Source organism: Oenanthe melanoleuca, chromosome 1 (assembly GCF_029582105.1).
Source record: "Oenanthe melanoleuca isolate GR-GAL-2019-014 chromosome 1, OMel1.0, whole genome shotgun sequence".
Classification (NCBI taxonomy): Eukaryota; Metazoa; Chordata; class Aves; order Passeriformes; family Muscicapidae; genus Oenanthe; species Oenanthe melanoleuca.
Genome location: NC_079333.1, coordinates 81,154,620 through 81,170,854, shown reverse-complemented (window position 1 = coordinate 81,170,854; position 16,235 = coordinate 81,154,620). Strand labels below are relative to the sequence as shown.

At 40.5% G+C, this 16,235-nt stretch overlaps 1 protein-coding gene across 1 annotated transcript; it reads right to left on the bottom strand.

Annotated features, from left to right (window-relative positions):
* Positions 1-4,844: 4,844 nt before the first annotated feature.
* Positions 4,845-13,629, bottom strand: LOC130258513 (phospholipid-transporting ATPase VA-like). The gene is made up of 6 exons (XM_056501954.1): positions 13,482-13,629; positions 9,537-9,737; positions 7,320-7,400; positions 7,125-7,229; positions 6,589-6,776; positions 4,845-5,944 (listed from the first exon to the last, which is right to left on the bottom strand). Exons 1-6 carry the CDS (start codon positions 13,599-13,601, stop codon positions 5,239-5,241), a joined length of 1,401 nt encoding a protein of 466 aa, XP_056357929.1. The 5' UTR covers positions 13,602-13,629; the 3' UTR covers positions 4,845-5,238.
* Between the last annotated feature and the right edge of the window lie 2,606 nt (positions 13,630-16,235).

The following is a 16,235-nucleotide window of genomic DNA, read 5'->3' as shown; positions in this document are numbered from 1 at the left end:
AAATGCCCAAGGCATAGATCAGTCTGGATCAAGAACCAGCTGCTACAAAGACATGAGACTTTAAAAAATATATTTATTTAGTTCAAGTTTTGATGCAGACTTATGTTTATGTTTTATAATTTCTCACTCCCAGATGATTCAAGCACACTCAGTTCTGACAGTTTATTTTAAGCTGAACATCTCCATTTACTGAAACCAGTATTCATGCAGAACCCTTTAATATGGGAACTTGAACAAGTAAACCTCCTCAAATCCTCCATATCTTGTGTGTGTGGATTGGGCAGTCAGTATGTTTTGGATGTATAAGCCTGGAGTGGAGCAAGAGGTGAGCATGACACTAGAAATGTGGCTCAGGGCACAACACAGCAGTGCTTGTTGATTAAGTGGGTAGAGCCTTCAGGAGCAAGCACAGACTGCTGCCCTGAGCTGTGAATTGGATGTGAATTAATGATAAGTCAAAGTTCATTGCAAGGTCATTGAGGTAGTCATGTAACAGAAGCAAGAACAGTCTCTGAATAATCTGAAAAGGTCTGAGGAAATCTCAGTCAGGGTGTATGGCTGTGGTTTCACAGCCAGTGCAGGAGGGTAGCAAGTGGATTCATGCTGGGCACACAGAACAGAGATGTACAGCTGAAAAAGCCTGGAAAAAACACTGGAAGGTTGTTTTGTTCCTGTTTTGACATTTATATGCCCAGTTCTAGTGTCCTGGCATATGTGTGAGATATAATTTCTGAGATTAGAGAGCCATCCTGATAGAACACTTCTGGCTGTTTTTAAAAGATCTTTATACATCCAGAAGGACTTTTTGAAATAGATAAATCACTGAGAAGTTGGTTCACATAAACAAGACTAAGAAGTATGGAACACTGTGATACTTAATTCACAACTCTCTTCTTCTCAGTCATTAATTTCATCAGGACTACTTCAGCCAGAAACATCAGACACTGAAGTGCTTGCAGAATTCAGTGCAAACATTTCAAACACTGTACAGGGAGCTGTTGTTGGTAAAAGACCACAAACATGGGTATTGTTTTAATTGCCTTGTGGAATCTTTTCATAAAGAGTTGCATGCTTTTTGTGGATTAGTCTCATGCATTTAAAGCTTTGTTTTGTCTGATATAACAACTGCTCAACTGCACCAACAGGAATAACTTTACAAGTTTATCCTATTTTATTAAAAGCAATTTATACAGCTCCAAAAGGAAATTAGTATTTATTTAGCTAAAATGTTTCAAATATTAATAGCAGCTTCAAAATGTTGACAAGTCCTAAAGCCCAGCAAGTAACATGCTTTGATGTGTTTGTCTTCTGGCAGTGAAGAGAGAACCGATTTAAAATGTAAATAATTAGTTTGCTTAATGTTTTCTTTCCAAATGTGAAATCTGCTTGGGCTTTTTCCCCCCCTCCAAACTGTGGTTTAAATAACACTTTATTGGTATTATTTTACAATGTATCTCCCAAAAGAAAATGGAGACAATTCACTTGCTGACACCCAACTGACTGGCTCTTGCCTTCAGATAACTCCCTGAGCAGGTTTGGCACATGTTGGTACATGTGGCACATCTTCCTTTCTATCTGTAGGCACAGCAGCAACCCTGATGAGGCCACTGCTCCATCCAGGTCAGCAGGATTATTTGGTTTATTTAAGATTAAATTAATACATTTTTGAAGGATTGCTGCCACAATAAAGATATTTTATCTTTTAGTACGAGGGGATTAAGTTACACCTGAGGTATTTAAAAATAAATCTCTAAGTTGTTTTTTTTTTTTTTTCCTGCAACACAATAGAGCAGTTATGGAGACCGGATTCCGAGCTGGGGTAAGTCAGCTTGCAGATATTGGAGATGCTATGATAGTTACAGCAGCTGAGGCTTGAGATCTACAGTCTCCCTAAATATATGATGCAGATGTACAAGTCACACCCCCAGTGGCAATTTAACACATCTATCTGGCAGTGCATGAGCACCTCTCAGTCCCAAAGGAACTCTTCTATCCCTTACCTATGGAAATAATCTTTGAAACACTGAAAGCACAACAACTAAACTGAATCTTATACTGCAGAGGCATGGCCAGAGAGGAATTTAGGTTCTTTTTGAAAAGAGTATAATGAAATGCAGTTCTGAGCCAAAGCCCAGTGTTGCTCCAGTCCTTTTTGCTGCCAGCAAATCCCACAAAGGCCTGTGGGACATCAATCCTGCTGTGAAAAAGAGGTGACTCCTACTGCAGAGGAGGCAATAAGCTCAGGAGATACTCACCTGGCTGTTAGGGCTGCTACTGTAAATGAGAGAGGGCACACACCTGCAACATCCCTGGCAAGCTCCTGCTATGACCCCGTGACACTCTTAGACTGAATTTAAGATCCTGCAAATCTCTAAACTCTACCCACCTGGCATCTGAGACAGTGTCCTTCTGTGAGATCCTGTTTTACGAGCAGATGAAGGTTTCTAACCAGATGGCAACATTTACACATTTCAAAGTGTCATTTGACTTCTCCTCTGACATTAAAAGACACTGCATCTCCACACAGATGAGTTATTTACAAGGGCAATCTCTGCACAGGATGTGTTAAATACAGCCAGCTAACCTTGTGTGCTGGTTTGAAAGCAAAATCAGTAAGAGAGTCCAAGTCAGAAATAAAATTCAGTAGGGAAAAAATAAAATACATGCAATAGTACAAAAGAAAAACCACTGAGAGTCAGAATGATATCCTGCTAGTTAGGGTGGTGGTAGCAGTCCAGATGAAGTGGTCTTGTTGAAGTAGTGATCCTGTAGAAAGGTCTGGTAGCTCTTGTCCTCTGGAAACCAGGGATAAAAGCTGCCTTGGTTTTCCAAATCTGTTTTTATCTAGGTAGGAAATGTTTGGTTCCTCCCCCTGGGTGGAGCATCTCACAACGGGATGATGGAATTTTATCAGTCATGCAGTGGGACTCAATGGCCCATTAACAGAAAATATCTTCCTGGAGGAAGGGTGGGTCTCAGGAAAGGTAAGAACATTGCCCCATCTGGTTTAACAGATGGCCCATTAGCAGAGGATATCTCCCACTGAGATAAGGATCACTGCCCCACCTGGTTTCAACAGTTCATGAAGATGGTGACAGAATACATATTTTTGGGCACATCTTTACATTGTAACCTAAGACTCCTTGCAAAAACCCACCTGCAAAGTCATCCCAACAGTTGCTACTATCAAAACCAAGCAGGCTGGTAGAACAAGCAGAGATACCTGACAGAGAGCTGTGTCCCCCAGCTAGAGATCTTTGCAAAGGAGGTTCCTAGAGCTGAGTCCTGCAGGCTCCCTTGGCAGTGAGTGGAGAGTGCTCTGAGGGCACAGCATCTGCCCTGCCTCAGAGGGGTATGCCAAGAGCCTCACTCCTGGCTCGTGTTGGCACTGACAGGGCAGATGCCCACCTGCCTCTGTGGAAACTGAGTGGCCACTCCAACTGCCCCATTTCTATCACAGTTTATATAGCAGAGGAATGCTAGCACGTTTCCAGCCAGTAACAAATGAGTCAATAGGTGTGCTTTCCTCCACCAAACCTGTACCTATAAACCAACATTCCTCTCTATCTCAAAGGTAAAAGGAAGAAGTTCAGCTTCAGGTGTGTTTTTTTCAAATCAATCATGTGCTAAAAGCTGTTCACAGGAGACTGCAATAGCGAGTCCCTTAGTGCCTTTCCCCTGTCCCTAGTCAATTCTAATCCCCAAATGCAGTTTAGCTACATGTGGATGTGTCATGTTTCATGAGGGTAACATATTTACAGGCTGACTGCTCTTATTTACATTGCTTTCATCTCTTCCTTTCATTGGCATTTTACAGTATCATATTATCAATTCAGCCTTTGGGAAAGAGGCCAGTGTATATAAATCTTTGAAAAAAAAGATCCTGAGTGAATTAGCAAGTGACAGATGGTAGGTAGAGTGTCTTACCACGCTGAGCCAATCCACATGGCAGGCAGGATGCCAGGCACAGAGCATGGCACGAACAAGTTGTGGCCTTAGAAAAACTGATGGCAAGCAATACAAAGGCCATGAAAACCTGTGATGAGGAAAAGAAGTGCAGCAGATAGTTCATATGTGGTCATGGTGACCAGGTGTGAAAGAACCAAGCAATGTGCCAGGCTAAAGCCCCTGGGATTCATCAGGCTGGCACAGGGCAGCTGCACACCCATGTACCAGGGGCAGTATGGGGTTTCAACCATGTGAGGTTGGCTCAGAGATAACCTCAGAAAGCAGTGCAGCTTCCCTTCTGGGGCTGGAGATAGCCTGCTTTACACCAGGCTCAAATCCCTCTGCTCTGCATGTACCCTCACAGCTGATCACTTGGCTTCACCATCCCCAAGGACTTGGTTTACCCTGGCTGAAACAACAGCAAAGGTTTCTCACAAAATTCCACTCTGCCAGTCCTTCACCCCAGTAGCAAGCAGAACAGACCTCTTCAGTAACAGTGGCTGTGGTAATGCTCCAGCACCCAAGATCACAGGCTTCCCAGCTCAAACCCTACAGCAGACATGAGGCACCAGTTCTTTGGCACCAAATCCTTCCTTACAAACAAGCAGCAAGCTTTCTGTACAGCATGGTGTAAGGCAAACACCAGCTCCTCCAAGGGAAGGGCTGAGTTACAATCAATGCCAGACTGGGAAGGCACTTTGCAATATGGATGGTCATTTATTTATTGTTTTATCACGACACATCAAATGCTATGGCTGCAATATCAGAACGTGGTGTCATTTATAAAATACCAGTTATTAATGTGCTGGTAAGATACTCTTAACATTTACAGAGAGGTGTGTAATAATTCCATAGCTTTGCCTCAGTGACAAAATAACTGGCAAGCAGATGATGGATGGAATATAGTGACTCTTTATTATCATGGTTTTTTCTCCTTGATTACTGAATGGCCTATAATGATATCAATAATTGTTGCTGAATCTAATCCTTTCAAATATGGTAGATAGATCCTTTGCTTTTACAGTATGTGTCAGAATAAAAGAGAAGCATTTGAAAAATAAAGAAAAGGCATTTCTTTACAAAATGAGATGAAAAAATAAAACAATATAAATGCAACTTTCAAGTGTTTCTTTTTATATTTAAAGCTCTTATTTCAATAAACTGTATTTAAACATTCTTAAATAATCATTCTGTACCTTTGATTTTCTGTTTCACCTTTGGAAACAAATAGAGCAATCTCACTATAAATGTGTGCAAATATAAAATATATAAATATATTTATGGCCCACGTCATAAAAAGGTGGTCTCAGAATTGTCATTTTTACAATGATCTGCTGGGGTTCCTTTCGTTTTGTCCTGCAAGTTATTTGAACTCTCTTCTTTTAAGCCTTTGAAGTCCACATGCAAAGAAGAGCCAAGCACACACATACTGTCCTGTGTTTCATTTTGTAAACTGCTTGATGACACCTGTAAAACAGTCCCAATGTGGCTGAACAGTGGAGTTGATGTGATCCACTTCAACAAACTGAAGTCTGCTTGGTCGACTGTTGAGCTCCAGGGGAATGTTGCTCCTACAGGCAATGACTCCACCTCTGAAGTGCCACATCGAACTTCATGAAGCCCCATGGACCTTTCCAGACTACTTGCTGACGAGGGGAGCTTGTTTTCCTCATACAACACAGCACCCTGGGGAGAGGCAGCTGCAGTCTGATCTGTTTTATGCTCTGGCTTTGCGTGCTCTCGGAAAAGGGACTCCCTTGTTTGAGGAGAGGTTGGCAAAGGTGTGCTTTGGTTATCAGCCTTGTAAGAATCACTAGCATTTGAGCCAAGGCTCGGGGAGAAGCTGTCTGCAAAGAGCCGTGTCTGACATGCTGTCTCCTTTACATTCAACTTGGTGAGCAGCTGGGAGCGAGTCTCTGGGGACAGTTTACTCAGCTGGCGTCCAAGCTGCAGCTGGGTTGGGAACAGTGTTCCCTGAAGGGTTCTGTACAGGAATCTGCAAGATGAGAATGGGCACGGGAGAAGGAAGGAAAGAAGGAAATACCCAATACGTTATTAAGGGAAAATATCCAAGACAAAAGCACAACATAGAAAAATAATGCTCTACAGAAGAAAGCTTGCAGATGGACAGCTCTGAATGCTGTGCTAATATTTTGATTAATAACTTAATTAGGCAGTGTAATAAATCTGTATCTTTAGCCAGTGATCCACCTTGTGATTACACACAGTCTTTCATCTTTCCTGACGAGGAAAGGCAATGGGGATAAGTCTGCAGGTCAAGCCTCCTACATCTACAAATAGGCAACATACTATCAGAATTTGGGTGCTGTGCATTTTATGTGAGGATGGACTGAATCTGGAAGCATCACAGAAAACCTCACAGGGTAGGAAACCTCTGCATGGTTTGACCAATCTACAATTATCCCATTCCTGTGGTCTTGGCCAGGAGTTTGGTCTGTTCCTGTGGTCAGGAGCACGTAACAGGTTAGACAAATGACTTCAAATGATCAGCTGCTGAAAGAAACCGAGTTGGCTGGCAGGCAAAACAAAAGACAGGGAGTGGGAAATGTTCTTGCTCTCCCAATCATATGCATAAAGTGCCTTTACATATAGGAAAAGATGTGAGAGAAGATACAATACCTGGGCAGCAATGCAACAACTGGTGATATAATGCAAGTGAAATAGAACATAGGGTCTCCCATCAGCCTTTCCATGGTCCAGTAGGGATTGGATGGAGGATGGCAGGCTGGGCAGGAAGCATTGTAAACCAGAGCCACAAAGAAGAATAAAATGATACTGAAGATGCAAGATGACCAGTGGAGAAAAGTCTAGAACAACAATAAAAAAAAAAACAACATAAGTATAATGATTCTTTATATTTCTGAGAAATTTGCTATGACTTAATTAAATCAAAACTTCTTAATTCCTGGAGTCAAATCCATGCACAGCAAAGAATTTAGAGCCTTGTATATTTAAAAATTCTTATTATAAATACAACACTACAAAGCTGTTTGCAGATCATATTTTAAAACCTTTTCCATGCTTTTTTAAAGTGCCTGCTAAAAATAGAATGTGCTGAGGGAAAGAAGCAACCATCTTATGTTTCTGAAAGGTGGCACTAAGAGAAGAATTATGTCTGTGCCAGTGAGTTTCTATGCAGGCTGTGGGTACCTTACCCAAGTTTTGGTTTCAATAGCCAAATGCAGGATGATGGTGAAAAGAGCTATTGTGGTGATGGGAGTTCCCCAAGAGAAGATATCCACCTCTGAATCATAGTAAGTCTGTAAGAAAGAAGACAGAATTTAGCCCAAGCTGTGTTGCCAGTACTCCTCCAAATGCTTGAAATAGAATGGCTTAAACCAAACACTTACAAAATAGGGGATGAAGAAGCAAACCAGGCTTTGATACATAGCATCAATCATGTTCATCCAAAACATGTGTGGTTGGTACTCCTGCGTCATTAAAAAAAAAAAAAAAAAAAAAAAGAAGAAAATCAGATCACAATGAAGATCCTATCTGCCAGGATGAGTATTTTGAGGGGCATATTTCAAGGGCAGTTTTAAGGGCTTGGGAAAATAGCTTAATAATTTTGCCAGTCATTTAGCTACCCTGGGGGGATGAAGCATGAAAAGCCTACCTGCAAGTCACTCTGTTCTGGGATGAAAGTATTTTGCCCTTTTTTTCCCCTGGCAGAGGGTATAATTTGAATCAGGAAACATTTATGAAGGTGCCCTATTTTATGCACTACAGTCAGACCACTAATGAAAATGAATAAATGGGTTCTACACCACATAAGCACAAGCACAGGATATTTATTAGCAGAAGAGAAAACAAAAAATGCACATGTACTTAGAGAAAATCCACAACAAAGGTCTTTAGTGGCAATTCATGCAGCAATATATGCTATAAATATGTATATGAAACATAGATATATATATAGACATATCTGTATGTGCATAAAATTGGTTGCTAAAACCAATATTAAACTAACATTTTGGTTTACAGAAATATACAATTGCAGGGGTATATAAGGTCATATAAGGGACCTAGATATAAGGAAAAATAGTTTATAAATGGCAAAATGTTTATATAATTTTGGTATATGTTCTAGATCTCCAACAACTGGGTTCATCAAGTCTTCTTTTGTGGAAATATCATTGCAGAGTAGAAATGACAATGGAAAGATGCTTAGAAAGAATTATGGTGCTACTTGACCTCCTGAACTAACATGGTTAATTACTGCATCAGGTTGCTTAGAGGGATTGTGGAATCTCCAGTGTTGGAGACATTCAAAACTGGACAAGCTAAAGACCTGAGAAACCTCATCCAGGTTTGAAGCTGTTTTGGCCAGGGGTCTGGATCAGATGGCCTCCAGAGCCATCTAAACTATTCTACAATACTGTGGGCCTTTTTTAAAAGAGATCCCACCTGAAACAGGATTTTACAGTTTTTTAAATGCCTTTTTAGGTAACTATAAAGAGAATACGATCAATAGATTAAAAAAAAACAAAAAACACAACAAAACAACTTAGAATGATCTCTGGGCTTCACTATGAGAAGTAACTGTTCTGTGAACCAGGGAGACTTCTCAGTTTTCCAGCTGAAGACAGGCAGACATAACCTCCCAACAAGCCCTAAGGCATTACAACATTTCTACCACCCTAAAAATGTGCAAGGGAGGAAGGTATTAATAGTACAGATCTTTCAAGTGTGATGCACTAAAACAGAAGAAATGTAGAAAACAGAAAACAACAGATGAAAAGGACAGAGCTTGGACTAATGGACTAAAATAAATTACACTCAAATTCTCCTTTCATCTTTCCAGGAGAGTATCTAGCAATGCCACTACATGTGTGGGGTACCAAATACAGGTGTACACTTGGAGGCAAAAACCACTTACTGTGTCCTCTCAGAGGACAGCTTTGTAAGACACTTTTAAAAAGGCTTTTGCCTTCAAAACATCCCCATATAGGTAATTTTGCCAAACAGCAAGATTTTCCCACAGTACACTGTACCTGCAATTACCAGGAATGGTTTGGCTCAAATTCCTCCTGCAATTCCTTCTGTTTTCATTGTGCAATTCAAGCAGATGGGGACAATGTGTTTTCATCAGATATTTCAGCTGAATCTGTCATCTGTGACTACCTCCCTCAGAGACTAAGTTTATTGTGCTTACTACCAAGGCCATCTTTCTCTTCCTTTTGTAAAAGGCTGGGAACTGAAGTTTTGAATAAGTACTGTGAGGTTGTTCTGTAAATGTCTGCACTAGCTACAAGGTGCAATCTGTTTTATTTTTGTGGTTATTTGTGAGCCTGAGCCATGAAGGAAGGAGATGTTCAGTTTAGGTTGAATTAAATCATCCAGCCTTCTCTCCTGACATGTATTTAAAATATGATCAGTTGGGGATTTGTTTGTTTGTTTGTCTTTTGTTCAGGTGTACTTTTGGCATTTTGACTCAGATAAGAAATATCACAAAGTAGTAACACTGACTTCTCATATAAATGCACTTTTGATGTATTTACCAGTCATCTACCCTTTGAAACTAAAGATGTTCAGGAAAGAAATTGCAGTAATCAAGAATTTTTTACCTCCATATTCTGTCCGCTTTTATAAAGCTGAGGTACAGCAATTAACACTTCAGCTGGTACATCCTTGTCCAGCACACCAGTAATGAGTTGTGGAAGGGAAGAGAAGAATAAATTAAAGAAGATCAGGTACCACTGATCAATCATTGATGAGCCAGAGAACCCACAGTAGAACTGGTACCAGAAGAGAAGGGCCACAAACATCTGAAACAGAACAAGCAATGCTGTAAATATAACAAGATGAGGAGCACCTTCATCCCACTTTGTTCTGAAACCATTCTGATTCCAGCTCTGCAAGGACTTATCTATGAATGCTGAACATGTGAGCAATCCTTGTGAGGATACCTACTCTGTAACTCAGTTCCTGGACCACTTGGCTAAGCTGCAAACATCTGGCACACCTGCAAATCTTTGTGCTGCTGGAACCTCAGATCTTGGGCATGACACAAAATTAACTTTCAGTTCAAGTGAAACACTGAGGTGCAATTTAACTAACTGTAAAAAGCTCTCCCAACCACTACTGACCTCTAGGTAAATGAGTACTGATGCCACAGCACTTACACAGCTACTGAAGCAACAAGAATTTCCACAATAATACCCTTTGCTGGCTGGAGATGTTCTGGGAGATTTTTGTGGTCTGCAACAGATAAATGCAGACCTTTTTTGCAAGACCAACATGAAACCAGCAGCAGTAAGGAAGGTGAAACTGTAAGGTCTAGAAAAGTTGTTTTAACTATCCATTCTTTGTTCTTTGACATCCAGCAAATTAGCAGTGCTGTAAAGATTCCTCAATATCCCTTCTTCAGCTCTATGAAGAAATCAGATGCATACACAGCTGCACAGGGGTTGTTCTTCTACTTGCATTGGAATCACCCAAAAAGAAACAAACCACACAACTCGTTTTTTCTACAATCTCTTCAGCATGGAGAATCCAGAGAGCTCAGGAAAGGTGCTGATTTCAAATGCTGATGAAGGATTTGAGGCCTAGGAAAAAATGGCCAGCTTCCTAGAGAAGGAAATAAATTCCCAGGTTTGGTTCTCCTAAAGTAAAATTTTTATTATTCTTTGTAAAGTGATTAAAACCAGAAAACTGATGAAAACTCTTGAGGATTTTCCTCCTTTTAATGATGAAGATGGGAAATGACATGACCTCTCCTTTCACCTCCTCTTCTTTTTGTATTCTGTTCTCAAAAAGCTTTCAGTCAGATGGAGAATGTTAATCCTTCATGAATTTTAGATATACAGAGGAAAATACAGATCTGTTCTATCTGTATGCCCAAATGTTATTTCTTTTCCACATCCAAAATCAAGCAAAATTTCTTGAGTAATTTCTCAAAAAGAAATTACAATAAATATGTGAATTAATGTACTTTTTTCCTCACTGTTTTAAAACAAAATGGAGTTTATCCTGGACATAGTACATTTTCTGTCTAGAGCCTTGCTAACCTGTCCTGGAAACAGTTTGTCTCTGGCAAAACCAGGTAGTTTGATGAAAATACAGTCAGCTGAAAATCTTCCTACCACCCTACCACCTCTTACTATGGGTCTTAATAGTGCTGCTGAAGAAAGCTATACAAATAAATGAGGCTTAAATCAGATTTTTCTCCTGAAATTTTATTTTGTATTAAACAAGTTTTTAATTTTATTTCAAATATTCTCTCTTGCCTCTGTGTATTATCTCTCTGAAAAAGACAAAACAAATTTACATAAAGATTTTAAATATAAAAGGTTTCCCTTCTTCCCTTGCCAGATGAAACTGTTTTATATGAATGTGGTCCCAGAGAGAATTTCTCGGTGAATGAAGTGTATGTCAAAAATTTTTCAGTGCTGTCTTGCAGAGACAATATATAAATGGGAAGAAGATGTGCAGGTAAAATTTTGTTCACATGAAATCCCTTTTCATCAAGCTCAGATATTTCCAGTCATGCTATGTTTTACTTTATATTTTATTTGTATTTTTATCATCTCCATAAAGCCAAACATCTTCTTGGATAAGTCATTTAAGTTTCCAAATGGCTTTTGCAGTGACGTGTGAAGTTTAAATTTCAAATTAGATAGGTTCTAGTGGAGAATGGAAAATTGCACAGTATGAAAAAATGGGGGACAAAAAACACTTGAGGAAACAGAAAACTTGCAGAACATCTGCAGTGTAGTTATCTTGACTCTGTGGAGAATCATCCAGAATAGTCACCTTGCAAAAGGTTCAGGTTCTCCTATCTTTCCATTTTAACAATCTTTCCTTAAGGGCAGACACTGTGTCAGATATTAATGTCTATATGCTGGATATCCAACTACTTTAGTTCAGAGTCAGAAGCAACAAGTATTTCTCAGAAAGCTTTGAAGGCTGCCAAAACACAGCCAACACAATGAAATCTCTTCAGTTATTTTCTAGCCTTGAGGCAGTAGCTTCTGAAAATGTCTTATTAAAAATGGCATGAGAAATAATACTTGTAATCAAGGGCAGTTGTACCAAAGAAAATTTACCCAAACTGAGCAAAAGGGTCAATATATAAACAGAATCTCTGGCTGCTGATTGCTGGAGTGTCTTATGTGCATTACTTCAGTGTTTATTTTTTTAATTTTTAATATAAGATGGCAATGCATACACCTCTTGGAAGTTCAGATTTGACACTGTCAATGGGTATCTTGGAAACATCCAGCACTGGGGGTGGGAGTACAGATGTTCAGCTTCATTCAGGATCAAGCCTTAAAGCTGATGCATCTGAACACCACCACATATTTCACTGCTGTACTTCAACAGGTGGCTCTCCACTCAGTGCAGCACTACTTAAATCTGCTTGCTATTTCTGACTCAAGCAGCAGCTCAGATCACTAAGTCCCTTCATTCTTCTGTGTCTGAAAGGGCACTGGCATGCAGTCCCTGCTCTGATCCCAGAATCTATTTTAACACACTTGTTTTAACAAAAAGACACTTCATTAATCCTTTAGCACCCTTAGGTATTCTGGTGATATTCAAAATTTTGAACAAATTATCTTTTTCTTCTGATAATAATCAAGGATTAGACTAAAATTGGAAAGCAACTTTTACAAAACTGAAAGACACTTTTTTTCTGATACTGAGGACAAAATCCAGTCTCCTGCACACAATTCATACATTGCCCTCTGAAACAGAGGTATGAGAGCTCTAGCTCTTCTCTTTTTCTTGCTTCTTCATATGCCTTGCTCCCAAGGCAATTTGTAGCTGCTTCAAGTGAGCAAATATATGTGCCTGCCAGTGACTCCCACCCAGCTGGTGGTATTCTTGGTTTCCTTGTTAGGCTGTTTTCAATCAATCATCTTTGTACTCTAAGATCAATGCAAAGGGCCTTTGTTGAGGCCAAGGAGTTGAGCTGCTTCTGGCTCGATGCCCAGTACTGGAGTGAGTCCTGTTTCATACACCAGGGAGGAAACACAGACCCGTCGTCTGTTCTTTACCACCCTGTGCTTCCTTTCAAATGAACTCTTTTGATTAGCTGGAAATCAAATAAATCAAGGAAAAAACCTTCCCAGTCTCCTCATCTGAGACACAGAGAGGACTCAAATTATCTCAAGTCACTAGGAAATATGTACAGTGATTCATAAACAACGATGAGATACAGTCAGGAAGAGAAAACACACCCAACTGCTACTTGGGGCCAATGCTGGATGGCTTTGGCATTGAAGACTCCTGTATCCAGCCAGCTAAATTCTGCAGAACTGCTCTGTAAAGAAACTTTTCTTCAGCAGTGCTTGTTATTTGTGTTACCTAATTTGCACATTCAGCAGCACACTGTAGCTGTTATGGAGTGGGTCCCGTATTTCTGCAAATGGCAGCCAGCTGTCTTTCAGCTCTGCAAATTTCTTTGCAGCTTATTTATAAACCATTTGAAGGCTGACCTAATGCTCACTTAGCACAAAATAAACCCTGGTAACATGTGGTGCCATAAAGCTGCCAAGTTAAACACTTACTGCATTTTTGTAGAAGAAATACAGCACCATGTTGGCGAGCCGGGAATAACACCAGTGGCCATGAACGAGCAAAAGCTTCTCCAAATGCCTGAACCTCGGGATTGCAAAGTCACTTGCCATCACAGCCTTTAATGAAACAAAGGTTGGAATCATTATTGTGAAGCACCACCTTCAACACTAACAATGAATCTAGTCATCTCCTCGACTCCTACAGTGTTGGAAGTTGTACTCATCAAGAATGAAATTCATGACAGCGCTTGTGAAATGCAGCTATTGCTGCATGGATTTGAAACACCCATTTGAAATACCCAAATGAAGCAGCTTGGCAGGACATGCAAGGTCAGAAGGTGCTCCATGCAGGGGAGAAGGTGAAGATTTGCCAGGGGCTGGGAGAGGTCTGGGACAGTCCCCACTCCCACTGCGACCCCTTCCTGGGGACAGGGAGGGGCAGAGGTGTCCACTGAGCCCTCTCAGCATTTCCTGTGTCCCCAAAACCTCATGGCAGGAGTCACTGCTCGACTCCAGTCCCGGATGAGCAGGAGCCATCTGGCAAGGGGGTGGTGCTGGTGGGCTGCCACAGCAGCCAACTGAATGCAATAAAACCACATGGGGTATTTCTGGAAAAGCTGACATCCTTCTTTCTCTCTTTAGCACTGAATAATCCAAGAGCCTGGCTTCCTTGCACTGTGGGCCTTGCTGAAAGCAGCACTCAATGGGCAGGAAATGCTGCCACCTGTTTTTGATGGTTGCAGACACCACCAGTACATTTGGATATAAATGAATTAATTCACTCTTGATCTTCAAAACTCAGAAAATTTCAGATGAACTGCAGGTCTTGGTACCTAAAACTGATGGGTAATTTCCATGGGCCCTCAGGGGAGAGGAGTCTTTGCTGCAATGTCTCCCATGATGTCATTATTTGCCCTCAGTTTCCTGATGATGCCAACTCAAACTTTCCATCATCTTACAAGGAGCTTTTAGCTATAAGGGTTTTATTGAGTTCTTGAGTGTTAAGCAAAACAATCCAGCTATGAAGTTAATTGTGTCTGCAACATGACAGGGATCTTACAAACTGCAAACACCCAGCCCACTCAGGATAAAAATGGTTCATGCAGCTCTAACAGTACACACGGTTGATTGAGAGTTTGTTGGTAATTTGGGTTTTTAGTAAATATAACCCCCACATTTTCATCAGCAATTTGATTTAAATAAAAAAAAAAAAAAAAAAAAAAAAAAAAAGGAAGAGCTCTGCATTTTCAGGTTTTTAAAGTGAAAAGCTCAATATTCCCCTTCTTGCTCTCAAGTTTTGAAGCATTTGCACATAAAGAATAGGATAAGAGGCAGCACCAGGCCCTTCAGTGGGCAGTCGTGGGGGGTGTGAAGGATGTGTCAGCCAAAATTCTGCTTAAACAAGCGGCATCTCTGCTGTTTTCATTAGCACATTTCTGGTTTGTTTCTAGGCGTGCAAATGGTGAACAAGATCTCTGTTGTGGTTTGGGTTTCTAAAAGTCCAAGCAGATTTTTGTGGGCATTGTGTTTTGGGAAGGAAAGTGAAAAGGTAGGAATGACACCCAAGCAAGTTGGCTGTGGGGACAATTCAGTGCCTTCATGCACGTAAAATGGGTGGTCCAGGAATAAACTGGAGGCTTAAAAACCTGCAGCTTTGGGAAAATGTGGTGAACAAGCACCAGCAATATACCATGGGGAATTTTGGGCCAGGAAATGCTAATTTTAGCTGCAGTGCTGTGTTTAGGAGTTGTGGGGCCCAAGTGGGAGGTCCCTTGGTCCAGCTCTGAGTCAACACTGCCTCTGGAAACCTGCACCCTGTCCTGACAAGGGAAAGTGCCTGGATAATGAGGAGGAATTAAAGCCCCAGCAGCTCTCCCTGCAGGGGGAATGGACACTCCACCTGGTCTGAGCAGCTTTTATTTGCCTTGGCCATCTCTTCCCTGATACTTTTCCAAGTCCCTCAGAAGGCTCTTTTGAGCATTTTGTGTTCACTAACAGATAATTTCCATGCATTGGGTATTTCCATGCTGCAGCAGCAGCAGCCATGATCAAGCTAAATGCTGATGCCTTTCCCCTGCTTATAAGAAGGTTCTTGTTTAGTCATACCTTGCACAGGGCTACATCACAGACAGGCATTGTGCAACATGAACTGATGAAACAGGTCTTTTAGAGCTTTTATTTTTTTTATTGCTTTTTTTTTTTTTTTTGTTAGAGTTAGGATTAACTGTTCAAGAGATGGTATTTTTTGTTTGGACTCAGAGGTTTATTAATTCTTACTTACATTACAGTGAGTTTTACAGCACTTCTGGCTAACAAGCTAAAAATGGAGACATATTTCTCTCTTTACAAGGCCTTTTAAGGCCAAATTAAGAACAGATACTTTTTTTTTTTATTATTTTTAACTTAATAACTAATCACTCGTTACCTGCAATGTGGATTTTTTTATCTAATTGAACAAGATCACCCAAACTCATGAAGAAGATGGTGAAGAAGAAGGACAAAACTTCCATCCCAAAATTTTCATCTTGCTTTTTATATATTGCTATATTCTAAACCCTTAAATTCTCAGGTTTTTGCCATGTGATATTACACACCTTTATTCAAACTACACACTCGTGATCCCAGTTCTACCATTCAATTTTGGGAGCCTTCTCCACAGCCTCAGCTCAAATGCAGTTTTCTCCTGGGGATTAGTGCCCATCAGCACAGAAAGTCTAAAATTCTCAGTGACCAGGGTGCCAACAC

Coding starts and splice junctions, on each gene's coding strand:
- LOC130258513 (XM_056501954.1), bottom strand. CDS start 13,601: ATGGCAAGTGACTTTGCAATCCCGAGGTTCAGGCATTTGGAGAAGCTT. Junction 7,401..9,536: donor AAAGCGGACAGAATATGGAG/GTAAAAAATTCT, acceptor TTAATGACGCAG/GAGTACCAACCACACATGTT. Junction 6,777..7,124: donor CTATTGAAACCAAAACTTGG/GTAAGGTACCCA, acceptor TTGTTGTTCTAG/ACTTTTCTCCACTGGTCATC.